This window comes from Pezoporus flaviventris, unplaced genomic scaffold (genome assembly GCF_033815535.1).
Source record: "Pezoporus flaviventris isolate CSIRO_AGI_PZ_B2104156 unplaced genomic scaffold, CSIRO_AGI_Pfla_v1 ptg000036l, whole genome shotgun sequence".
Lineage (NCBI taxonomy): Eukaryota > Metazoa > Chordata > Aves > Psittaciformes > Psittacidae > Pezoporus > Pezoporus flaviventris.
In genome coordinates, this window is record NW_026892584.1 from 7,232,361 (window position 1) to 7,258,435 (window position 26,075).

The 26,075-nt window shown below is 34.5% G+C and overlaps 1 protein-coding gene across 2 annotated transcripts in view; it reads left to right on the forward strand.

The window, feature by feature from the left end:
- PDE3B (phosphodiesterase 3B) overlaps positions 1 to 20,965 on the forward strand; it is a 100,887-nt gene extending 79,922 nt beyond the window's left edge. For both annotated transcript variants that reach the window (XM_061464255.1, XM_061464256.1), the window contains 13 exons: positions 1,606 to 1,712; positions 3,117 to 3,327; positions 3,876 to 3,949; positions 4,475 to 4,578; positions 5,361 to 5,495; positions 7,527 to 7,638; positions 8,477 to 8,590; positions 11,207 to 11,406; positions 13,164 to 13,367; positions 13,816 to 13,977; positions 15,349 to 15,595; positions 15,891 to 18,786; positions 20,302 to 20,965. In XM_061464255.1, the coding sequence (XP_061320239.1) occupies positions 1,606 to 1,712; positions 3,117 to 3,327; positions 3,876 to 3,949; positions 4,475 to 4,578; positions 5,361 to 5,495; positions 7,527 to 7,638; positions 8,477 to 8,590; positions 11,207 to 11,406; positions 13,164 to 13,367; positions 13,816 to 13,977; positions 15,349 to 15,595; positions 15,891 to 16,114 (1,894 nt within the window). In that variant the 3' untranslated portion in view covers positions 16,115 to 18,786; positions 20,302 to 20,965. The remainder of the gene's footprint in view (positions 1 to 1,605; positions 1,713 to 3,116; positions 3,328 to 3,875; positions 3,950 to 4,474; positions 4,579 to 5,360; positions 5,496 to 7,526; positions 7,639 to 8,476; positions 8,591 to 11,206; positions 11,407 to 13,163; positions 13,368 to 13,815; positions 13,978 to 15,348; positions 15,596 to 15,890; positions 18,787 to 20,301) is intronic.
- The last annotated feature ends 5,110 nt before the right edge of the window (positions 20,966 to 26,075 follow it).

Here is a 26,075-nt window from a genome sequence, read left to right on the forward strand (position 1 = left end):
TCCTTGCATCTCCCAGTGATAGTTCTTACCAGGTTCCCTTTAACTTCTAACACGTAATCAACTCAAAAATCTGCCATGGATGCTTACCTTACAGGTAAGGTGAAATAAAATAGCCAAACTGTCATAGCTCTTCCTGCTGCCAAAAATGAAGTCCTGCATTCCTAGAGCACTCAGTACCATTGGCTCTGGCTCTTGAGTCAGAGCCTTAATTTGGGAGAAAAATAACAGCAATAAAAAGACAGTTTTTCCTGACTTGGGAAGCTGATTCAGTCCAGTGAAGGATTTAATGAATGTTAGAAGAGAAGCAAAAAGCAGCAGGCTAATAGAAAAAAGCGAGAGTAAAACAGCAAACTGTTCACTAATAGGAAAGCTTATAAAAAGTCAAAATATTTTTACTTTTAATGACTGATTTCAACTGATTTCTAGCTGAGAAAGATAAGATATTAAATAATGGAATAAAAAATTAATATTGCTACAAAAAGTCTTGGAGATTTTTAGTTTTTTATATCTCCAGACAGTGCTCAAAAGACTCTTGAGAGCTGCTGTTGTATTTGCATGCAAATTCTTGATCTGGTTTCTTGTTCAAACACTAGTTCAAGATGAACTAACCCTGCTTAATATATAGTCTTCCTACACTAAACACTGTTGCAGCATTTTTATGTGTGTTAAAAGAATACATGCAAGCTGTGATAGCTAAACAGTGTACAAATAGCAAAAAGTTCAATCTCTCCCAGTTGTCAACCCAAACATTTTTTAAAGTTGACTAACACATCAGAATCATCAGTCTTCAGAAGAATAAATCTATGTTTATTACTTAACTAATTTCTCTATATTAGGATATTTAAACAAATTATGGGAGATCAAGTATTATTTCCGTATTTGACTTCTGTTTGAAATCTGATCAAACAAGGTTAAATCTGTTTTGGTAAATACTGTTTTCCCACACCAAAATGAAAGAATTAGTTTTACATAAAATATTTGTAGTTTAGAATACATGCATACAGTTATTTTTAATTGCATATTACGTATTTTTTTACTAAAGGAAATACATAATTGAAATTTTGGAGTGCAATTTCATGGCTAGAACAGCAGATGGCATAATTTAACAGAGTTTAACGATTTAGCTACTGAAGTACAGTATGCCTTTGGTCAAAACCAGCTTTAAAGATTATAATAAATAAAATTATTAAATATGAGAAATTGATTCAAAAAGCCAAGCCATAGCTGTGTAAGATTGTCATAGCGTTTCCAAAGTAATCAATCTTACATGTTCTCAAATCTGTTAGAAAATAACCTGCTTTGTTATAATGCTCAAGGAAACCATGTTAGACAGTAAAACCTATGGCACGTTGTCCAAATATACTGTGTCATTTTAGGACTGTATAAAGTTTTCTCTTAACTTTACTCAGTACCCAACAGTTTTTATTCCCTATAATTGACATATATTCTCTAGCTGATCTTCAATTTTACTTCTTTCTGTACTCTCTTTTTCTTGAATGGCAGTGGGCCTGTAACAGAGCAGTCTGGCTATTCTATAAGCATTTTATTTAATAAAAGTTGAAAACAAGGTAGGAAAAAAAAAACAACACTCTGTTTTACTTTCAGCCAAGGATCTCATTCAAATGGATCTTTTGGTGCAAATATGCTGACAATACCAAAACAAAGATTATCTTCCATGGCACTGGCTCATCATATAGGTCCCAGACGATCAGGTAAGACACTCCTAAAGACCTGATAGTCATCTGAGGTGAATATAAAAATTGTGGAAGGATTTGGCATAGAATTTATTCTGTCAGTGTAATAAGCTAGTAAATACCGTAGCAGTAGTGCTAAAATAATATGTACATCAGTATTTCAGAAATTATAACTGGTCTGTTTGCCAGTGAAAACTTGATAATTCTTTTGACATCTCTGCCTATCCATTTTACCATGATTAAAAATAAACCTGTATAATAATTTTGTTTTATAAAAGTTTAAATAAGCAGATTGGATTGAGTGAGGAGAATGCACTTCTAATTTTTGTTGTTGTTGTTGTTTTTTAAAAACCCCAAACTTGACCAGTTTTCTTTGTATTACTTACTGATGGTTTGGTTGTTTCCCTTTCAGTCTTCTAAATACCAGGAAGTGTACGAACTCAGGCCAGATCTGCATTTAAACACAGTGTTGCATATTCTTAATGTTTCTGTCTTCATAAAAGCTGAGCTGCTTTCTGCTTTTTTTCCACTTAATCTTTTGGGCAATAAAGTGTAATGTTATGCATTAAAACCTGCTGAATTTGTACATGTAAAATGGATGAAATTAAGTAACCAACATTAGAGTATTAATCTGATTAAGTTCTGGAAGGGAATTTACAAATTTCTTCTCAACTTTCTAGTCTTTCTTTGCAGTAATGAAGTGACATTTGCTTTCTAAAACTTCTGTCTCTATACCTAGCAATGAGAACTTTGAAAAATCTTGTCATTTACTGTAAGAAAATGCAATTATATACTACTATCAGGATGTGTGAGTCAAGTCAGTGTAGCCTATGAAGTGTATTATCTATGCATTCCTTATTTAATAGCAATACTCTTCTTCCTCATGGGCACTTCATTCTTTTTGATGAAAGTGTATTTGCTTTTGTTATTTATCTGTAATTACCCATTCTGGGGTTTTTACTTTGTTTTTAAAAAGGTCTCAATTTTCTCTATTGAAAAATGATGCGGTAAGAGTTTTAGCTAGATCAGTTATAAATACAGAATTGATTTTGATGATTTTTGATTTTTTTTTTAAATTTAAAAAATCTGTCCTGAATCAGAAAGGAATATGGGAAGATTTAGCTACTGATTAATTTTGCCAAATCTAAAACCAAAATCAAACCTTTGAAATCCAGATGTTATAATACATTACATAGTTTGTTCATTCAGGCGTGTAGTCTAGACTGCTACATAGTTGTAGATCTCAAAACTTGGAATAGATTTAGGTATTTAGTATGTGTTTGACAGTGAGAACTAGAGACTGTGTCTTGACAGCTTGCACATTCTTTACAACATATAAGGTTTTTGTTGTTTAATTTCAGTCTTTCTAAGCAGCAATGTTTTTATTGTAATCTGAACGCCATGCAATGTTTGTTTTGGAAGGTGCATCTTCTGGCCCGAGTCCTGTGGGTTCACCTAGTCATGGATCTGTTTCCAGTGGGGCTTTCAGCTGCTGGTCACCTGTAGAATTTCCTGATACTGCTGATTTTCTTACAAAACCAAGCATTAATATACATAAGCCTCCAGGATACACATTTAGTTCTCCAGATTTTCAGCAGCAAGTTAAAACATCTGTAGGTTATATGTGTAGCAGGTACTGTAAATTGTTACATTTTTAGTAACTTCATGTGTGTTGAAAATAATACAATTAAAATGAAAAATAGAACAAGATTTATACAGCTACTGGTATACCGGGGAAAAAAAAAAAGATTTCATAATAATCTGAAACTATATTGTCCAGGGGACAAGAGGGGACTAAAGAATGCTGTATGTATGCCACTGATTTCAAATAGCTCATCTTCAAAGGCAGCAGTTATTATAGAGTAACAATATTTTACAAACTTTTAGAAAAGGAGGACTTCCTACCTAGGAATTGTATCCTGTATTTCTGAATGCTTTCTAAATAATTAGCTCTACTTTATTAATTCAGTGAGATGAGTCCATGAGGGGTGTTGCTTGACTATTTTCTAATTACAGGCTTAACCTGTATGTGCCCAATTTAGGAAAAAATACTAAGGTAATTTTACAGAGGAACCTTCAAAAGCATGTCTTTTAAAGAAATTTACAGGTATTTTTCAGTACAACAGAGCTGTAGCAAAAGAAAAATTACTCAATGTAAATATTTTTCATGTATTCTGTAAGCTGTGGACGTCAGATATTCAAGCCTGTCCCAACGCCAGAACCGGAATTTGCAGAGTATAAAGACAGGAAATCAGGTGAGTTTTCAAAATAGACAAATATTTGATATCGGTTTGCATTTTTTTTTTCTTAAAAAGTCAATGACATTAAAATTTTTATATTTCTACACATTTTTATTTTCCTATACCCTAAGTAACTTATATGCATATATTCTATATTAGTTTGTGACTTAGGATGATTAAGATAATTTAAAATATTGCCTGCTTCATAGTAAGGATTTTATAACAGGCTTCTAGTCACAATGTTGTGGTTCTGTAATCCATATATCAGACAAGTTCTCTGCCATCTCAGCTAACCTAATCACTGAACAAATTTTTGCAAGTAAAAAATTATGCCTCTAGCTTTTCTCAATCTTCAAATAGGTTTTGGCTAATAGATTTTGTCTTTTGCAACTTTTTGTTTTGGAAATCTTAAAAAGTACTTAAAAAAGCTATTACAGATATTTCTGTGAATAATCTGTATGATCAGCTCAAGAATTACTAGACAGTAGTAATTTACAAATAAATTATTGATGTAGTATTTATGTATGTATTTTCTTTAAGGTGAAATTGGAAGTGCTAGTGTTTCAAAAGAATCTTTCCACCATACAGAGAAGAAAAAAGTTGAAACGAAGGAAATGATCGATCAAACACAAAATAATCTGCTTGTAAGCATGTAATTGCAAAAAAACCTTGCAATAACTTTTATCAACAGAGTATTCCTTTATTACTTCTAACATGCTGTAAAGAAGTCATTGCATTGCTAAGAATTGTAATTTCTGAGGGGAAATGGTGCATCATTTGAATTCAAATTTTCATTTAACAAGCTGTGTACCAGCTTGCATAAACTCTATTTCCAAATGACAAGAACGATGGTGATTGTATTAATTTTTTTTTGTTGATCAAAACCGATTTTTGTAGATGTAGTGTTGATAGAATGCTCAAACACTCACTGACTAGTATTTTCTCTTGGAAATTTATGAAAGATGTGGCAGTTTCAGTGAGACTTATAAATTAACATTCACACATTGCAGTACATTGGAAGTACAGGGAGATGAATGGTTTAAGCTTTACTAACATTCTAGATTTATAGATGTGTTTTTTAAAGCTTGTTTAATTAATGAGCTGCTAAACCTCAGTAAATGTTTTGTAAGCCTATGCATATTTTTCCTTTGGTTTATTAACTCATTTTGTTTAAAAAAGGAGTAAGAATGAAAGTATAGCGCTGTCTCAAAGAGCCATGGAATCTGTTGCCTCAAAATATGAAAAGTCAAGCCCTAACTGTGGTATTTGTACTACTGATTTATTATGTGCTCATAGTGATAGTTACAACACTATTCAATAAGTTCAGTAATGATTTACTGTTTTCATGGCTTTTTTTGCCAATAAAACTGAAAGATTAGTTTTCATTGCTATTTTAGGGATGATGAAGTACCTTACTTTCACACAGGTGGATCAGAGTCCTGCATTAGAACTAATGTTATTAGACCATGATTCACTAATGGAGAAAATGAGCAACTGGAATTTCCAAATTTTTGACCTTGTACAAGAACTGGGAGCCCAGTCTGGAAGGATCCTTAGCCAGGTTTGTTGTCTTTTATTATATGTGGGAGGGTGTGTAAAGCTTGTCAGGCTATCATATTTTATTTAAACTGTGAAAAAATTTTGTGGTCAATATATATGAATATTAACTTAAAAAGTGCAGATGTCATTTCTCATGTACTCCATCTCATTGTAAACCATAGAAAGTGATTGATCTCCAGACAACTTGATCCAAATTTTCTGAATTTTATTCTCAATGTAAAAATAGGTTAGATTCACACTTACTGGGTTTTGTAGTAATATGCCATTTCCTATGAAAAAATGTCTCCTGCTTTCAGAATTACTACTGTGTTTGTCAACCATTTCTTTTTTCTTTATTTTGGTAAAATATTTCTCCCAACGCTATACTTGTGGGGGAAGAGAAGTGATCCTTTAGGCAGTCTTTTGCCTCTTGATCAGACAAACAATGGGATTTTTTTTCCCATGCTGCTTTCTGCATGTAGTAACCCCTTTTATCTCTTTCTAACGTACTATTAAGGTTTTTTTGTGCAGTTTCATGTTGTGCTGAAGCAAATCCATTGGCAGGTGCAAAAGTATAATCCTGTTTGCTCTTCCCCAACCTCTCCCATTCATCAATGTCATCTGGAAGCTTCTGTCTCTTTCTTTGTAGTGGATTTAGCAATCATGGACATTTAACAATCATAGTGTGGGCTGGATTTGCTTCTGATCTGACCACAAAATATTTTTATTGCCAGTATCTTAGGTTTCTTCCCTGGAGTAGAATGCATGTTACTTTGTTCAAGGGTAGTGTTGAGAACAATTGATGGGAGGGAATTAAGCAGGTTAGAAGCACTCGGGTCCAGTTGGAGCCATAGGCCTGCACCTATACTGAAGAAAGGTAAAAATAATGGGGCTAATATTGTCATTAGACAATATTTTGTCATTGGACACTGGTTTTTTATTTCATACTATACAATATTCTGGGTGTTGTTTTAAATCTTCAGTTAACCTTGTTTGCTCAAATGCTTGCAGGTCTTTCATCATGTTGGTGACAACTGTTAATATGCAGACTAGAATGTGACAATCCAATTCTGAATGGTGTTTTTACTGTAGTATACTATTACTCTGTGATTCATATTAGCTTGCATTTAATTTGTGTAATATAGGGCATATTTCAAACCTGTAAGCACTTCAGTGTGCAGGTTTCTACTTAATTCTACCAGTATTTCTGTATCAGCTCTTCCTGATGTTATATATATATGTACTACTTGTCCTCTTGTAAGCGGCGAGGAGAAGCAGACAGGCCAACCCAATATGGGTGATAAGCAAACTTCTACTTTATTTGTGACGCAGTTCACATATATATAGGAGTGGTATTCAGCCACTCCTCCTTGGCACAACAGTATTGGTTAGCCCCACACAGCTTTCTCCACATTCTCCTCCCATGTCCCGTTTCCGGTTACCTGTGGGGGCCACCCCCTGCCTTGCTCGCACAGTCCTCCAGGGCTCTATGGTCCTGCTCTTAGAGTCATTCTGCAACATCCTCTTCCTCCTGTCCCAGTCCCTTTGTTTATTGTGCTTTGTAAGCATCTGATACATATCTTAGTCAAGAGGCAATTAAAACCTATGTTTTCATCAGTTGTAAGGTTCTCAGATTCGGTATGTGTAAGGGGGATGGTTGGGACAGGTGGAAGGAGGGATGTCTTCTCCTTTGCTCTCTAGTAATTTCAGGTTTTTAATAAGTAAGAATTTAGATTTTGCTTTTTTTTAGGTCACTAATGGAATAAAGTATGAGTATTATGCAAATTTGGCAGAATTTTATTAAAAATGATCAATTGTGCTTAGAATTTACCAATAAAGTAAAACTTATTATTCTGTGTATGCAAGGGTGATTAAAAAATCATTAAACGTATCTCTTTAATAATAGCTTCAAATAATCTTTAATGGAATGTCAGTAATTTCTGACTCTTATCAGCACGGAAAATTTTAAATACAGGAACGTTTTGAAACTTGAAAAAGCAGACTATGCTTAGGTATATTTTTCAAACTAAACTTCACTTTAATATATATTTAGGTAACTTACACCTTATTTCAAGACACTGGTTTGTTTGAAATTTTCAAAATCCCAACTCAAGAATTCATGAATTACTTCCGTGCACTAGAAAATGGCTACCGAGATATTCCCTGTAAGTACTATCCAATTATATAATTTTTTCATTTATATTTGTGTCTCCTTTCATGTGTCTATTATTTTGATGTTTAATACAGAGATAGACAATATATGAACTTAATATATTTTTAATTAATTTTTCAGAATTTAGAATTGATTAGTGAATTGCAACAAAAAATTTGGTAGACTTAATACCTGAACTTGTTAATATATAGGTTGAATTTGAATGGGTAGTTGAATCAAACATACTGAACTCGGTGAGTGAATTGCTGATTTAATAGAAATTTGGTTTAGGCCCATAATAGAATAATAAGAAAATAGAGAATTTTGACCATAATTATTCATCTTGCCGTTTGGGGCAGACAAATTTATTGGGAAATGAAACAAAAAACCACCCTCCACCTTCCCTTGACCCTCCAGCTCCCATGTCATAGATGTTCATACCATGTGCTTGTAGGTATTAGATTAGAAGCAATGCTAGTGGCTCACCACCACTTATTTAAAAGGCTACTTAATCCCTTCCTGACTCTTAGGAAGGATGTGAAGTATGCTTAGAGGATGTTTGATGGTTATCTAGCTTGTTTCTTAAACGTTTGCTGATACAGCCCCCAGTAACAATTTAAATTCAACTTTTCCTTTATATTTAATCGAAATCTCCCTTATTTGGTACTTTGCAGTTTTGTTTTGTTTTGTTTTCTGGTTTTTGGGTTGGTTTTTTTTTTGTTTGTTTTCTTGTTTGTCTGTTTTTCTGGGTTTGGTTTTGTTTTGAATTTATTTTTCTTTTGTTTTCCCCTTTTTGATCCTCTTGATTATATTTCAGATAATATTTTTGATTATATTTTGATAATTTTCAGATCATAATCGCATACATGCAACAGATGTTCTTCATGCAGTATGGTATCTGACAACACGGCCTATTCCTGGCTTCCAGCAAATTCCTAATGAGCATATAATGGAAAGTAATATGGGTATGTATTCACATAGGTTGGGCTATGGTTTTTTTTTTGCTATAAGAATATTTTAATGAAACTATAATAGGTAAAACAAATTGCTCTGGAAGAAAATATCTAATTAGTCTCATAACTCTAAATTTTTATTGCTTTGTATTTTAATATAAGGCAATAGAAATATCACAGTGTTAGTATGCACCATTCAGAAATACCATGCAGTAGATTTTTAGATAAATTATTAGATGAGTAATGTTGAGTTTGCCAGACAAGAATACAGGCTCACTTAAATTTTCTGTGCTGAATGAAACTCCTGTATATTTCTACAGTCAGCATATTTTTGGTATTTGAAATACATTAGACTAATATTTCTCAATTAGAAAATTAATTAGACCAAAGAAAAAATACCAAAGTCAAAGTATGTAATTTAAGTTCTGCTTAATGGTTTTAGTGTAAAAATGAGTATTTCAGAATCCTGTATTAGGTATCACATGCAGACGTTTAAATGACTACCCTAACAATAACAGCCCTTAAAGAGAAATAAAGATTTCAACTTTGGCATGAGATTAGTTCTAATGAAGCTTACTTTTCTGTTGTCTGTGATTTCATGGAATTAATTTTTAAGCTTAGGTTTGTAGTTTCTACTAAAATGTATACTGTAAGTAAAGTAGAGTAATTCTATATATACACTTTTATATTCAAATCTATGTATTTAATCAAAATAATACGGGGAAATCAAGCATTCTCTAAGAACTCTGATTTATATGTGCAGTAAAAAAAGACAAGATGGGTCTGTAATTTTAAGAAGTAATTTGTGAACTGTACAGAACATCGCACACTATATGGGTTTTTTCCCTTGCTAATTAGCCCCCTCTGCTGTCACTTTTCTCTGTTTTCTATGTTTATCAATACCCACTGATTGCACTGATTGCACCCTATTACATTTTCTTCCTTTGAGTGTTCTAAAAGGGTTGGGACTGGAGACTTGACTTGAGGAGAGAAAAATGATAAAAATAATTTTTTTTTCTTTTACAAAAAAAAAAAGGTACATTAAAATAATAAATATATATTCTTACTGTTTTGGAACTCTTCCAGTGTCAGTGTTACTAGGATTTTTAATCCTCGCTTATTCTATTAAGGCAAAAGGGCCTCCTTTTGTTATGCAGTGACAAAATAAGCACTATTGTTTTTTCTTTCCCTTTTTTTTTAAGCAGTGATTTTGTCTGGAAGAAGAGGGGAATAAAACTGTGAATCTCCTTATCATGCACATATTTCTAACTTAAAGGGTTTAGTTCCTTTTGCAGTAGTTTCCACTGTTCCCTGAGGTTTTCTTATAGGTCTGCAGTTCAAGAAATGGGCAAATTATAGAAATACTACAGGAGATGCTGCTAGATCCTTTATTGGCCTTACTGAGATTGGAGAGAAATTGTAGAATTCACTTTTAGTGCCGTCATTTTTAAGAAGGCAATGAAATTCCAGTTCTACATAACAGCAGGAGGTCTTTAACATCATGACAGTAAGGGGAAAGTAAAAAAGTGATAGACCTTAACAGTAATGTGGAGCCATTTGTATCCATGTGGATTTCCCAAGATGTGTAATTTGGATTCCGAGATGTACATTTTTGCTAGATTTTATCCTCTTCATTCCCTCCCATGGCACAAATACCTACAAGTGCATATTAATAATTAAAAGCTTAGATTATTATGGTTGCTCTCTAATCTAAATGACAACTCTACTGCAGTTAAGAGGCACAGACTAGATGGCAGTATCACTTGCTCCACTAGTTTACCTTCTGTGCTTGCTGAAACATTCCTCTGAACCAGCCTTGTGCATCATGGAGTGAACTGTAACTGCAAAGAGAGTGACTTCATCTGGTTTATGTCTTCTAAGGCACCATGGATTTTCAAGGACCAACATGAAATTTTCTCCCTTCCTCTCCTCTTTTGATGAGGGCAGGGAGCTTGGATTTGTGCCCCACAATACAATATTGCCAGAATTGTAAAGTCTATTTCTTTTTCTAAAGTTGCATGGCAAGAGTGAGCTCTGACTGTGGTGTATTAAAAATACTTCTTTTCCCTGATTATGACTGTTCAAAGCTCTTCTGAAAGTCTCCTTTATTTGTGTGAATGATAGTTATCTGTCAGCATTGTAATGCAAATTCTTGTCCAAAAAAGTTGATCCCAAGGTGCATCTTTATGCAGTGCTAGGTAAAGAATTGGTTTCAGAACGGCCGCATTTCACTTTCCAGTTTTGGGACACTTCTTACAGGCTCCACAACATCCTGTAGGATTTTGCCCTCCTCGTCTAATGTCATGAAATAGCTGAAGATTTTTATGTATTTGTAAAGCTGCCCGCCCTCCTCTTTTGTACAGCCTGTGTGGCTATGATGAATTTATGATTTCCTGGCATTTCAACTTCTTCAGAATTGGTAGTTTATCCATAAAAAAGAGTGTGACTTTTCTTTTTTAGGTACAAGTTTTTCTTTGCCACTTATTCAGCTCCACAGTTACAAGGATAACTGTATTAAGATTATGTTCAGGATAGTTATCTAGCTGAGTCATATAAAATGTTATAAAAATATGAATGAAATAATATTAAAAAAAAAACTTTATTTTTTTTGTATTTTAAATTTTCTAGATGAAGCTAGTGGTACTTCTCCTGTTCAAGTCAGCTACATTTCTTCAAAAAGTTGTTTTATTGCTGATGATAGTTATGGTTGTCTGGCATCAAATATTCCTGCTTTGGAATTGATGGCTTTATATGTAGCAGCTGCCATGCACGATTATGATCATCCTGGTCGTACAAATGCTTTTCTAGTAGCTACAAACGCACCTCAGGTAAGAAATTCTTTAACCAGAAAATTACTTGTCTGTATCTGAAATTAGAATAATGATGATTTCTCTTCTATAGCCCTTCTGTAGCCTGTTCAGGATCATTTAGCCAATTTAAGAAATGGGGAAAGTAATTTGTACTTAACTTGTACAGTACTTCTATTTTTATTTTTTTTTTTTTATTTGGCCTGATAAATTCCATATTGGTTTTGTATGTGTGTGAAAATAATTTTAAATTTGCAAAATTGAAAGTAATATAAAGCAATGAAGGTTAGAGTGAAAGTTTATTTCGTAGAGAGCTGGCCCGAGGACTGTCTAGGCAGCTAATTCATTAATACCTTACATTTTGGGAGTCCTCTGAAATCATAGTGGTGTCTGCAATCACTGTAAAAATGTAAATAAGCATTACCTTTAAGGGAGGGTGAGTGAAATAAGAAGAAATAAGCAAGGCATCCTTGTTTTTATCTCCCTTATTCGACTTTGTTGTTAGAACAGAGAGTAGAAAGACGGGAGATACTGTGCTCTTCAGCTTCTAAAAGCCTAAGGCAAGAGGTAAAACAGGATAAAGCTAAACAAAATAGCAGATAAAAAAAACAAAAAGGGTGGGGCAGGGAATTATTGGAAGGAAGGAAAAGCACTGCAGAAAAGATGCCTAAACTGCATGGTGAGATAGTCTTATCTAGAGTGGAATAGTATCTGGGGAAGAATGGCTGTTCAGATCTCTCAATAAACTAGAGGCAGAAAACTTAATAACAGCACCACAGTAGTAAACCAGAAACCAGTACAGTTTGCCAGAAGATGGAGGCTTTAAAAGTGAACTTTTCATTCAGTTTTCAACAATTGCTCATTGCAAAAAAAAAAAAAAAAAAGCCGTTTAGGATGTAGGCAGTTATATATTTCTGTTAAAAACAGACACAACGAAGAATAAAACCAAACAACAAACAACACAGACATTCATCTCTGATTTTCAGAAATACATTCATTTTGTTAATGATGTCTTCCTTTCCTCAAAACATAAAGATTATTTTGCCATTTTCCAAGTAACTTTTTCAGGTCCTATGTAATCTATATTAAATTAATTATCTTCTAGGATGTTTTGTGTAAACATGGGAGTTGTGCGTAAAACCTACTGTTTTAATTTTTTAGTTAACTCACAGTTAAAATGTATTCATCAGCATTAAATGTAGTACATTGAAAACTAGTGATTCTTCACACCACTTCCTATTAACCACAGTACTTATATGCTTTGGAGTTCATGTGTTTTGGTTTGGGTTTGGTTTTGGTTGTTTTTTTGGTTTGTTTTTTTTTTAATAATACTGGAATTAAGAAGAATTAAAAGCATATACTTAGATCTCAGGTTTAGGTTTGATTTGAGTTTTTTTTTTATAAATGTCAGGGTGTGTGCTCCCCTAATCCTGCCAAGAGTGCAAGGTTTATATTTTAAGTGGTTTGTTTATGTGTATTTGCAGTATGAATGTAGACGTCACTAGGATATCATTAAGGACTTCTCAGGAAAGAAAAAAACTTCACTAATTGTATAGTTTCATTGTTCTTTTTTATCCTCATCTGCCATTTTTCTTTCATCTTAACTCTCAAAACTAGAAGGCAAGACATCTTTGCCAATGCTTGTTTTCTTTTTTTTTTTTTTAAATTAAAGACTAATTTCTGACTAGCTCTTAAGCTTTGGCATATTTATTATAATTTTAAATCTTTAGTCTGTCATTTATGACTCTCTTGGGTTTGTATTTTTTTTTTTTTTGTAGGCTGTTCTCTACAATGACAGATCAGTCTTAGAAAATCACCATGCTGCTTCTGCCTGGAATCTTTTCTTATCAAGACCAGAATACAACTTTTTATCAAATCTTGATCATGTAGAATTCAAGCACTTTCGTTTCTTAGTGATTGAAGCAATCCTTGCCACAGATCTCAAGAAGCATTTTGATTTCCTCGCAGAATTTAATGCCAAGGTTTGTTACATTTTAGTGTCTGCACTGAGCTGGTCACAATATACTGATTTTAGATTTGCTAATCAGTAGTTATTAATATTAATGACTTGCATTTAAAGTTTTATATTATTTAAGTTTAAGTTACTAAAAAAATGCAAATAAAGTATTTCCTTTGTACAAACCAATTGTAGTTTGTAAATTGCTTAATAAGCCTAGAAGATGTGACATAGGAACCCCCAGGAGACATTGATCATACCTCTCACTTCCATCTTCTGAGAGATAGTAAATTAGTTTGGGCTTTTATGTTTTTTTTTATGAGGGCTTTTTGGGTGGTTGTTTTTTGGTGGTTCTTGTGTTAGTTTTGATTTTGGTTTGTTTTTTTTTACTGTATAAGATAAAAAATTATATAGAAAAAATAATGCAAGTGTCTGTTGTTTTAACTTGTTAAAAATGTATTTTCTCAATCCAGGTCAATGATATCAACAGTCATGGAATAGAATGGAGCAATGAAAATGATCGCCTACTGGCCTGTCAAATATGCATCAAACTGGCAGATATTAATGGCCCAGCAAAAGACAGAGAGCTGCATCTGAAATGGACAGAAGGCATTGTTAATGAATTTTATGAACAGGTGGGTATGGAAAGTGCAATTTACTCTTTTTTTTAATGACAGTTCTTGGCATTACCTAATATAGAACTAAACCAAACATTCCTAGTGTTAAATCTGAAGGTAAGGTATTTCTGTCTTCTCTTTCTGAATACTGAAAACTTTTTCTTATAGATAGTGTATGAATATGACCTTTTACTTGCTATCAGTTGTGTTAGAAGCTTGCAAACAAGCTCTGTGCCAATGTTGTCCATTTTTCACATATCAGTTTATTTTCTTTTTTTTTTTTTTGTGGGATGATGTTGATAAACCAAAATAACTTCTACATTGGGAAGTTAACTGGTATGTCTCTAGGTGAAACAATACGTATAGTATCCACAAGACTGGAAATGTATATTCGGCTAACACAGTGCAAAGACAGAAAATATTTCAAAACTTTAAAAATTAAATATTAAAAATGCACACTAGTAACTAATAGTATTAAAATGTAGGCAAGAACTTTACAGTGGAACTTTGGTAAATAATTCTATCAAGATTAACTGGGAAAAAGTCTGAGAATTCATTGCCTATTTTTACTTTTACAATTTCTGTAAGCCCCCTAAATATATTTTATGTTTTCACTCTGTCATTTTCCCATAGTCAACTTTCTGAGGAGTTAACTATTCATGAGGCAAAAAAGCAAGGATTGAAAAATATTTTTTTCAAACAAGGAAGATAAAAGTGAACAACAAAATCACTTGGGAGATTTAAGCAACAGCAATAATAATCAGAAGTCTTTACGCTTACTGTAAGACTGTAGTATTCTAAGTTGCTCCTTTAAGAAAAACCTTTTTATAAAACTCTCAGGTCCACAGAAGTGTAAGGGATTATAACTCAGAGTTGTGTATGAGCAACTGTTCAATATTTTCTTCTCCAATTTATAAAATGGGAAAAAAACGTAAACCAAACAATTTATTTTAGATGTTATAGTTCATTTCATTCTTCTGTGACTTTTGGGGGAAGCCATTTACTACAATGCCTTACTCTACTGATTGCTTTCTCATTTTCTCTGTTCATTAGCTCAGCAATTGAAAATCTCTGCCTACCCTGAAGCTGTCCTATAAAGGCAGAGGAATAGCAGCTCCAGTAGAACTAGGTCTCCATCTATGCAGAAGAATACCTCACAGCAAAGCTGAAGGGAGGGTTATGGGCTATGCAAGTTTGAACCATAGTGTGTCTTTATTTTAAATTGGCCTAATTACATTTTCATTCACTTAGTCTATACTATTATTGCATCTAGTAAAAAGATACAATCCATTTGATGGTTACTTGGTTCCTTAAAAGCAATCTTTCAAATAAACATTTAAAGCTAATTTTATGAGAAGTTCTGATCATTTTTTTTCACTTCTTTTTCAGGGTGATGAAGAAGCAAGTCTTGGATTACCTATAAGCCCCTTCATGGATCGTTCTTCTCCACAGCTTGCAAAACTGCAAGAATCTTTCATCACTCACATAGTTGGCCCCCTTTGTAATTCCTATGATGCAGCTGGATTGCTTCCAGGCCAATGGGTTGATGAAGAGGACGATGAAGAAAGTACTGAAGATGATGATGGAGCACAGTTGGAGAGTGATGATGAAGAAATGGAACATGATCTTATTTTCAGTAAGTTTCTGTACTTCAGTTGGTGCCTATGGTTGTCATTTAATAGATTCAAACATAGCAAAGATGCTTGAAATTGTACAGTACAAATATTGTAATTTTTAATAAGTTTTTTAATAAAATTTCATTAATACCAGGAGACATGAAATTTGAAAAAAACTCATTGTTATCCTTCGCCCTGTCACTATTTAAATATTCTGAATAAGCATCCATGTGTTAAAATGTGCCATTGTTTTTTTGTGTGTTAAATACAATTACTTTGAATCTCAAACAATCAAATATGCTTATAATTTTACAGAAGTTCAAAGAAAAAAAGGTAGACGAGTGTTTTGCCAGCTAATACATCATCTCAGTGAAAATCACAAAATATGGAAGAAAATGATTGAAGAGGAAGAAAAAATAAAAGCTGAAGGAGCTAAACTGCTGAGTGAGATCTCACCTTTACCTCAAGCAGATGAAATTCAGGTTATTGAGGAAGCTGATGAAGATGATGAGCGACAACTAGAAGACAAGACATGCTAAGAAATCTTCAGTGGTGTCCAGTATGATGATAGTCTATTTTTTTTCCACTGTGCTGACTTTAGCCTGACACATTTCACATAAAATTTGAAAGGCCTTAATACTGTGAGAGGATTCTTTCTACTCTAGTGGAATCCCACTCCTATGCACTTTTGCCACACAGAATATGAAACTTTATTCAAAGATTAAGTATTGTATACCCTGATGCAAAGTTCTTTATGCCTTAGTTGGTATAAAATATCCTGATAAAATGCTGCCTTGCCGAATATGGAACTCATTTTTCTTGAGGTACCTGCAATTTTTAAAAGCATTCAGTGACTTCTGTTACCAAAGTGGCAAGAACTTTTCGCTAACAAGGAAATTTAGGATGAATCCTAATATTGTCTTAAGTTGTTTATTTCATGTTGGTTTTGAACATAAATGAGAAAAAGTTTGTGCCTCTAAGAAAACTATGTTATCATTGCAGTGCAAGCCTGTTGTGGGGTGTCTACTTAGTGCAGTAGTGTGCTTAATGTAGTCACCTCAGCACCTGTTCAATGACTGTGACATAAATGCTGAGTTCTGACATTTGTGGTTTAAAAAAACAATAATAATCCAGGTGCATCTATTTCTGATGCTTTTTATTATTGTGCATAACCTGATGTTTTATTTTTGCAGAAAATATTAAGGTTTGCAGTGGGTGTTCATGATAATTCGTCAAATACAAGGCCGTTATCATCTGTTGCCTTGCTGTTTTGTGGTAGAACATTAAAAACCTTTTCTGCTACTTAAATTATTAAGGAATTTTATTCTTTAAGTCTAATGCTATAATTCCTGCCCTTACTCAGGTTCCTGTTTAAAAACAAGTCAACCACATTGTAGATTTTTACCTTGCACCAATTTCCGGTATTAAATTTTAAGGAAATAAGATCGTATTTCATTTACTCTTTATATGTAAAACTTCAGGAGAATTAAACTTTAAAAAAAAAAAGAAAGATAAACTACTGTTTCAAAATGGCTAGTGTATTTTAATGTGCCCTGCATTATATTGCTTTCAAATGGAAAGCAGTTGGTGAAAACTTCATGTAAAGCCTAATAGTAAGATAAACATCACTGTCTTATATTAAATTTTAGATTGTTGAGTTTTTAAATAAAACTTAGACATTCCACACATGTATTTTTAGAAACACTACCATTGTAGTCTAAATAATAAGAAAAAAAGGCATAAATTTGGCTACAGGTATGCAAGCAAGTTACAAACTAAACTAGTTTTAAAAGTGCACCTTTTAGTACTGAACTTTTATAGGTTGTGCAGTCGAATTGAATAGAAACAAATGCAATTCCTAAACTTAGCATATTTGTGTTTACATTTACAACAGTGGACTTGAAAAAAAGATAACAATCCTAAGAAAACCTTGTGTAAATTGTATTGCACTATGTTACACAAACAAATTTTTATTTTGCTCTTTGATTGGCCAGTTTAAATAACTGAAAGGAATTCTTTTATTATTATTATTTTCTACTAATAAGCTTTTTGTTCATCCATTTAGAAGACCACTGAGATGTGCTTTTGCTATTTTATATATTCAGTGCCAAATCCCCCTTTGCTGCCATTATTACTATCACTGCATTTTTTGTAACATAAGCAGTGTTAAAAAACAGGTATTTCTGTCATTAATAAAATGTTGCACTACTGAAGCTGGCACTTACTGATCATTCACTTGTATTTTACTTATCTTGTTCGTATATTTTCCTCACAGAAAATTTGAAGTCTACAGAAATTACGCTTGTTTCAGTATGCTGTTTTGTCAGCATTTTGTGTGTAGATTTTGTGTTTGTGTATAAAAAAATTCACTTTATAACTGTTTAGTTTCATTCTACTTTAACTGAAAAAAGATGCAAATGAGCTTGTCTGAAGTTACTGCTATATTATTCTACATAAAAGTTTTCCATTTAGTTTCCTTTTAAAAATGAATATTTAAAACTAATACAAAGAAAAAATAAGAAGGTAAAAATAACATTTTATCTATTACCAAAGCATTGGCAGCATTTATATCTGGTGACAACTTTGCCAGCAACTTTTTTATCTCAGAGTTTCCTTAAACTCTTTAGAAATACTGAAGCAATTTTAAAATTCAGAAAAAAGTAGCAAAACTCAGTGTTTATTTAATAAAATGTAGTGCTGATACATATTTCCAGTTAGATATTTTCAAGTTACAATACCTTGCTTCAAAGATACATTTAACTATTAATGTATTCAGAATCCACCTTAAAATATTTATTTCTGTATACAGAATATATTACTAATTGGTACTCTACGAGCAAGTGGAAAAGAATGTACAAATGTTATCAAAGGTTGGTTCAGAGCATGTTTGCAGAAGTGGATGTAACAGTAGCTAAAAGTGTCTTACTTGTTCAGAAATAATAATGGAAGGTCAATTGAATGTTGACTGAGCTGTTGTCAACAATAATACATCTCCATATAAGGCATATCACTTATTCTGGTAACAACCCAATGAGATATTACAACCAATCTACATCTGTGATCACACTTCAATTCGCAGCTACCAAGGGATGCTAAGGAGCACAGAAAAGTATGCAAAACACACCTAAAATACTTTCTAAGGCAATACTTTTTTTTTTTTTTTCTGAAGTATGATGAATTAGCCTGCTCTGAAGTTTATGCTGCTACAGTAGTATAGAATCATAGAATAGTTCCAACTAGTTTCATCTAGTTCCAACCCCCCTGCCATGGGCAGGGACACCTCACACTAAACCATATCATCCAAGGCCTCATCCAACCTGGTCTTGAATACTGCCAGGGATGGAGCGTTCACAACCTCCCTGGGCAACCCATTCCAGTGCCTCACCACCCTAACAGGAAAGAATTTCCTCCTTATATCCAATCTAAACTTCCCCTGTTTAAGTTTGAACCCATTACCCCTTGTCCTATCACTACAGTCTCTAATGAAGAGTCCCTCCCCAGCATCCCTATAGGCCCCCTTCAGATAGTGGAAGGTTGCTATGAGGTCTCCACGCAGCCTTCTCTTCTCCAGGCTGAACAGCCCCAACTTTCTCAGTCTATCTTCATATGGGAGGTGCTCCAGCCCCCTGATCATCCTCGTGGCCCTCCTCTGGACTTGTTCCAACAGTTCAATGTCCTTTTTATATTGAGGACACCAGAACTGCACACAATACTCCAAGTGAGGCCTCACAAGAGCAGAGTAGAGGGGCAGGATCACCTCCTTCGACCTGCTGGTCATGCTCCTTTTGATGCAGCCCAGGTTACAGTTGGCTTTCTGGGCTGTGAGCGCTCACTGAAGCCGGCTCATGTTCATTTTCTCATCAACCAACACCCCCAAGTCCTTCTCCACAGGGCTGCTCTGAATCTCTTCTCTGCCCAACCTGTAGCTGTGCCTGGCATTGCTCCGACCCAGGTATAGGACCTTGCACTTGGCACGGTTAAGCTTCACGAGGTTGGCATCAGCCCACCTCACAAGCGTGTCAAGGTCCCTCTGGATGGCATTCCTTCCCTCCAGTATATCAACCGAACCACACAGCTTGGTGTCATCGGCAAACTTGCTGAGGACGCACTCAATCCCACTGTCCATGTCAGCGACAAAGATGTTGAACAAGACCGGTCCCAACACCGATCCCTGAGGGACACCGCTCGTTACTGGTCTCCAGCCGGACATTGAGCCATTGACCACAACTCTTTGCATGTGGCCATCCAGCCAGTTCTTCATCCACCGAGTGGTCAATCCATGAAATTGATGTCTCTCCAATTTAGAGACAAGGATGTTGTGTGGGACAGTGTCAAACGCTTTGCACAAGTCCAGGTAGATGACATCAACTGCTCTACCCCTGTCCATCAGTTCTGTAGCCCCACCATAGAAGGCCACCAAATTGGTCAGGCAGGATTTCCCCTTAGTGAAGCCATGCTGGCTGTCACCAAGCACCTTGTTGTTTTTCGTGTGCCTTAGCATGCCTTCCAGGAGAATCTGCTCCAAGATTTTGCCAGGCACAGAGGTGAGACTGACTGGTCTGTAATTCCCCGGGGCACCCATTTTCCCCTTCTTGAAAATGGGGGTTGTATTTCCCTTTTTCCAGTCCTTGGGAACTTCACCTGACTGCCATGATTTCTCAAATATGATGGCCAGCGGCTTCAGGACCCACGGATGGATTTCATCAGGACCCATGGACTTGTGCAGTGTATACTTTTTATGGATAACGTTCTCAGGTTTAAGTAAAGTCTTTAGCCCCTTTCCTATCAAAAATGTCCCATCACCTCATTGCCTTTTACAATGTGTGTTGGATTACTTGCTTCTATGCATAGAGTGGATACAGAACTTCACTACAAAGTTTTCTGTAAGGACCTAATTCCTTCCGTGCCTCTGGAGATCTGGTGCTGAACTTGTCAAAACTAACTACATGGATCCTTTTCCCATGAATTCTTCCTCCATGACAAACTTGATTGGTAAGTCTAAGATTCAGAATGAAAGGACTGGTGTAACATTGCTTATGGTAAATCCAAATTAACAAAGTTTTGCAAGACCTGATTTGCTCTGTGTATAGAACCATTTCTGTTCTTGGATTCAATTTTAGCCACAACCAGTGGCAGGTAAATCAACAGAAGGAGTTACCAGAATACAAGAAATCACTTTTAACATTGGTGCTTCCTCCTTGGCAGGCATAGTTGAGGCTGGGCTTCTGGTTCCTCTAAAAGTTTACACGGAATTTGAGGTAATCCAGTTCGTGGTACTAACATTTACAGTGCAGTACTTTCCCTTTTGTCCAAAAAACATTTGAGAAGGTCTGAGAGGTGCAGAAGTGGAAGTTATTTTAAAAAATATAATAAAATAACATGTTTTCATACACTGACTGATGAGTGTGAGATCAGGAACCCATCTGAGAGACATGCTTTGGAGTAAAAGGATGGAGTTGGTTTAGTGATAAGAATTAGAAAGGAGATGTTAAGGATGGCATACACTCACACATGGTTCTTCTTCAGAAGAGAGACACTGTTTATTGTTTCCAGCCAGTTTATTGTCTTCGATAGAATGTGGAAACAGGATAACTTTGGTAAGAATATTTGGATTATTAAAATGAAAATAGAAATTAAAATTAAATTATACTACTAATAACAAATTTTCTTAAACTTGTAATGCAAGTTTAAGAACATTTATTTTTTTGTCACCAATAAAGATTGGATGAGGGAAAATAAATACATGACATTGGTAAAATGAGGTACAAAAATTATGATCAAAGGAGTGTTTTTGGTTTTTTTTTCTTCAGCTTTCTTCCGAATTGTGTTTCTGGACAACATGCTGCTTTATGTCTGTATTAAGGCAAATGAGGTTATGAATTGCTTTCATTTTTGCAAATAATTTTCCTTTTAATATCTTCTGAAGGAAGCCTTGAACTTGCTATAGGAATCATACCGCAGACTCTCAGAGATGAAGCTGGCAAAAGAACATCTGTAAACTAGTCCCTACCTGATTTCATTTAATAGGGCCATAAGTAATTAGTACTTTTGTCCTCTGCTAAATGAGAAAGAATAAAGTCTTATATTTCAGAAGAAAGAGAAAATTATGCTTATGGAGTAAGCTGCTATAGAACAAACATTCCAATGTGCTTGAGTTTCCAGTTGGCAGTGACCCTCCTGGCATAGTATAGATCCCCCACATCTGATTGAATCTACCTAATAGATACAGAACTTTTCTGTCTCAGTGGTTTTGCTGGACATTCATTAATCACATTTCTCTAAGACATTTCTGGCTTAGACTGGAAAGAATACTTCTGGTTACCTGCAACACTCAAGATTAGAAAAAAAAAAAAAAGAGTAACTAGCAATTGCTTTTATAGTTAATAATATCATTAAGCTACAGAAAGTGATTCCAGTAAAGAAGAAACTGTTTTCCTTTGTTACTGAGATTGGAACATCTGTTCAGAAATTGGCTGACTTTAAATGCTGTTGTTGTGATACAATCAGGGTACTGACTAACAGACGCTTAATGCATTTAAGGGATTGACAATTACTTGGTTCTATCTGATACTACAGACACTCTTTGAAAAGGACACAACACAGTCAGAAACATTTGACTGGAAGGATTCTTTTGGAATCTGTACCCTGTGAATCATCTTTTGGTTTCTTTACTTCAAGAGACCAGAGGTGATAGTATCTGGCTTTCACATCAGTGAAACCAAAGTTAAGAGTAAAAATCTTATACTGAGGAGAAACATTCTGCCTTCTGCTTTATCTGAGAGGTTTCAGAAAAATAGAAATGCGTTAACATTAAACCAGTAGAGCCTTTAAATAATGGTGAGAGACTGTAGTGTTTCTAATTATTCCTAGCATTAACCTTGTGATTTGTCCATGTTCTAAATATCTTGCCAAAAAAAACAGGTGATGAGTCACTTCTGACTCATCTCTCTAGATCAGCAGAACCCTTTGCACCTACCATGAGATCAAAATATTTTCTTTTTTCTTGAATATAAAATAAAGTCTAATGCTTAGCTTAAAATGTAAGTTTTATACAAAAAATCCAAACGATAAGCTTGATATTACTTATTGCACATTCAGAGCAGACTGCAGACTTTGTCACCTATGCCAGTTAGATGTGAAAACTTGGTCCTATATGTGGTCATTCAAATAGACTTAGTATACTCCTCTTTTTTTTATCATGATGTTTATCCTACTAGAATTTATTAATCTCTAAGGTATTGCCAATTTATCTGACTCATATATTAACTAAGCTTTCTCTCAAAGAAGTGAATGAAAAAGTCATCCTATTTATCTTTGAGAAGTTGGGTTTGTGATAATTTTGTTCTATTCATGAGAAATAAGGCATTACCAAAATAATGTTTCTAATTTCTAATGTCACACTCCAAGAAAAGTATCTGTCCACTAGACAGATTGTAGAATTCCAGTACAGGGTAGTGAGACTGACCAGAATTATGAAAGACATAGCCTAAAGAGAGGTAGAAATGTTAAATTAATTCCAGAGATTTTTCCAAGTCTAGAGCAAATGAGACTTGAGTGAGATATTCTGACATTTTAAATAATAAGGCTGCTTCAAAGAGCAAATTAATCAGAATAATGCTTTCAGTGTTCATAGTGTTTAGGACAAGAAGTAACAGCTTTAGATTGCAAGAAATAAGATTCAGGCCCACCACGGCTGTGACTCACTGAAATATATTGCCTTGGAGTATTAAGTAAGTCTTTAAAATAAAACACAGTCTGAAAAAGACATATTACTGGATTAGATGAGTGAACTATGTAACTTGCCGAGATTCTTTCTGAACCCATTTTTTAAATACGAGGACTAGAGATCTGGTACAGAGTGCTTTAAATGGCAGTAAGAAAATGTGCACAATGATAGAAAATAGTAAAATAATAACATTAAAACAACAGTAACTGGATGTGCTAACTTAATCTCAAATTCAGTGAATATTAAAAACTTTTAATTTACTGAATATTTAACTGGTAATGCATCTCCCACCAGAAATAATCTTTTTATCTGCTGAGGGAGAGAACTAGAATCCTTTTGAAAAAACAGATATGGTTTGAAGCTCAGCCAGAGTTCAGATTCTGATTAGTTGTCATCTTATGAATAAATGGAAATGGTGTTTCCAAAATGTTTAAAAAAAAAAAAAGATTGCATAAAGTTACTTTCCTAAAGCTTACTATATTTTAATTATTTGTCAAACTATATGGTCCTCTCTAGATCTTAAGAAAGCACATACTTGACACATTGGGAGGTGTTGGATGCTTTTGAAGATGATGTAATTCATATACTTACAAAGAGGATTAGTTTAACCAGGAAAGGATTTTTAGATAAATTTAGCCCTTAGCACTGAGTTTTACTGCAATCAACTATGGATTATTTTTGCACTTTTCAAATACATGATTGTGACACTGATTATGACATGAAGAACTTGAATATTCTAGACTGTCTACAATTTGTGATGAGGTAAACTCAATGTTGCATTTCCCTCTATACTGTGACAATTTAGACTGTACATTCTTTGAGAGAAAAACAGTGTATCCTTATACAATGTAAACCACAATGGAACAAGATCTGAAGATGCCTTGAATAGGTTTTAAAAAGCAACCTTTATGCTTCCAAAAAGACCTGTTAACTTCCTAACCTGTATAGGCACAAGGGTCATAAGTACATATATTTATTCTGGAAAAAATAGGTTTATAGAATTCTGCTGTGGTGCATGTTCAGCAGCATTATCATCCTAAGCTTACTGTGCAAGCTGAAAAGAACCAAAAGGGCGTTTGGACCCCTTAAGCAGGGATGTGTGTGGAGAAATGATATTGAATTACCTGAGAATAACTGAGCCATAGTGATTCTATTACCTAACTTTCATTCCTTACTGGTATGAAACCCTGCCTGGATTACCTGTATTAGTCAAGGACCCGAACAACAGCTGAGCCACCCTTTATTCCCTTGTTTTACTGAGGGTATAAGAGTGGCCATAGGGCATACAGTGTGGACACTGTTGTCTAAAGCCTAATAGTGGGAATAATGTGGTTAAGCATCCTAACAAATTAGCTACAATGTAAAAAACTCCTTTTTATTTTTTTTTAAATATGTAACTTTTTTTATGCTTCTGGTACGTCATAGTTTATGCAAATCAAAAAATTTCTTTTAAAATTTTTAGTACAAGCATAGGAAAGGAAGTCATCACTTAAAACCAGGAACAGGATGAATAGTAGGTTTATTCTGTTTTCTGGTATATTACTATAGGCTGGTATACATCACATGTAAAATTCTAGGCGAGCAGCCATCTGCTATGGTAACAGTAAACTATTAGATTAGATTGCATATTCCTGATATGCTTCATTATTTTAATGGATTTAGTTTATTTGGAATGTTATATGTTCAGAAGAATGTAACAAATGTAATGTCTCCTGAAGTCTGGCAGTAGTCCGAAGAAATTACCACTTTGAGTATGGGTTCTGCCTAATTCTCATAACACTGACATCTAGATAGGTGACAGCCTTCAAAAATATCTAAAAGGATAATCTAGAAATTGAAGAAGCTTCTGTTTCTCAAATTGTATTGTATAAAAGGACAGAATAAGGAATGGTATTTCCAGAACAGAAGTTTACTTTGATCTTGGTTACACAAAGCATTTGACTTATGAGGCCAACTTAAAAAAAACTAACAACCACCTCGGACATCTAGCTGCTATGAAAATGTATGTCTGTAGGTTCACAGACCGATACTGGGAGTTTATCTTTCAGACATTTGAATAGTTATATTGAATAGTACTTGGCTGTGTTATCTTGTGTTTTCATTATTCCATCAAATAGATAAATTCTGATTTGTATCTTCACTGTAATGACTCCCCCCTGTTTATCTTTAATCTTTATATTTTCCCATTTAATGCATTGTTGCAAATTTTACTTAATCTTATTTTCAGTCCGTTTGCAATGTGATTTGGCTATCTTACTGTGTTCTCTCAGAACTTGCTGCTTTTCAGGTGAGTGTGCCATCTTAATGACAATATAGAATCATAGAATACAATCATAGAATAGTTAGAATTGGAAAGGACCTTAAGATCATCTAGTTCCAATCCCTCTGCCATGGGCAGGGACACCTCACACTAAACCATGGCACCCAAGGCTCTGCCCAACCTGGCCTTGAACACTGCCACAGATGGAGCATTCATAGCTTCCCTGGGCAACCCATTCCAGTGCCTCACCACCCTTACAGTAAAGAACTTCTTCCTTATATCCAACCTAAACTTCCCTTGTTTAAGTTTTAACCCATTACCCCTTGTCCTGTCACTACAGTTCCTAATGAAGAGTCTCTCCCCAGCATCCCTATAGGCCCCCTTCAGATACTGGAAGGCTGCTATGAGGTCTCCACGCAGCCTTCTCTTCTCCAGGCTGAACAGCCCCAACTTTCTCAGCCTGTCTTCATATGGGAGGTGCTCCAGTCCCCTGATCATCCTCGTGGCCCTTCTC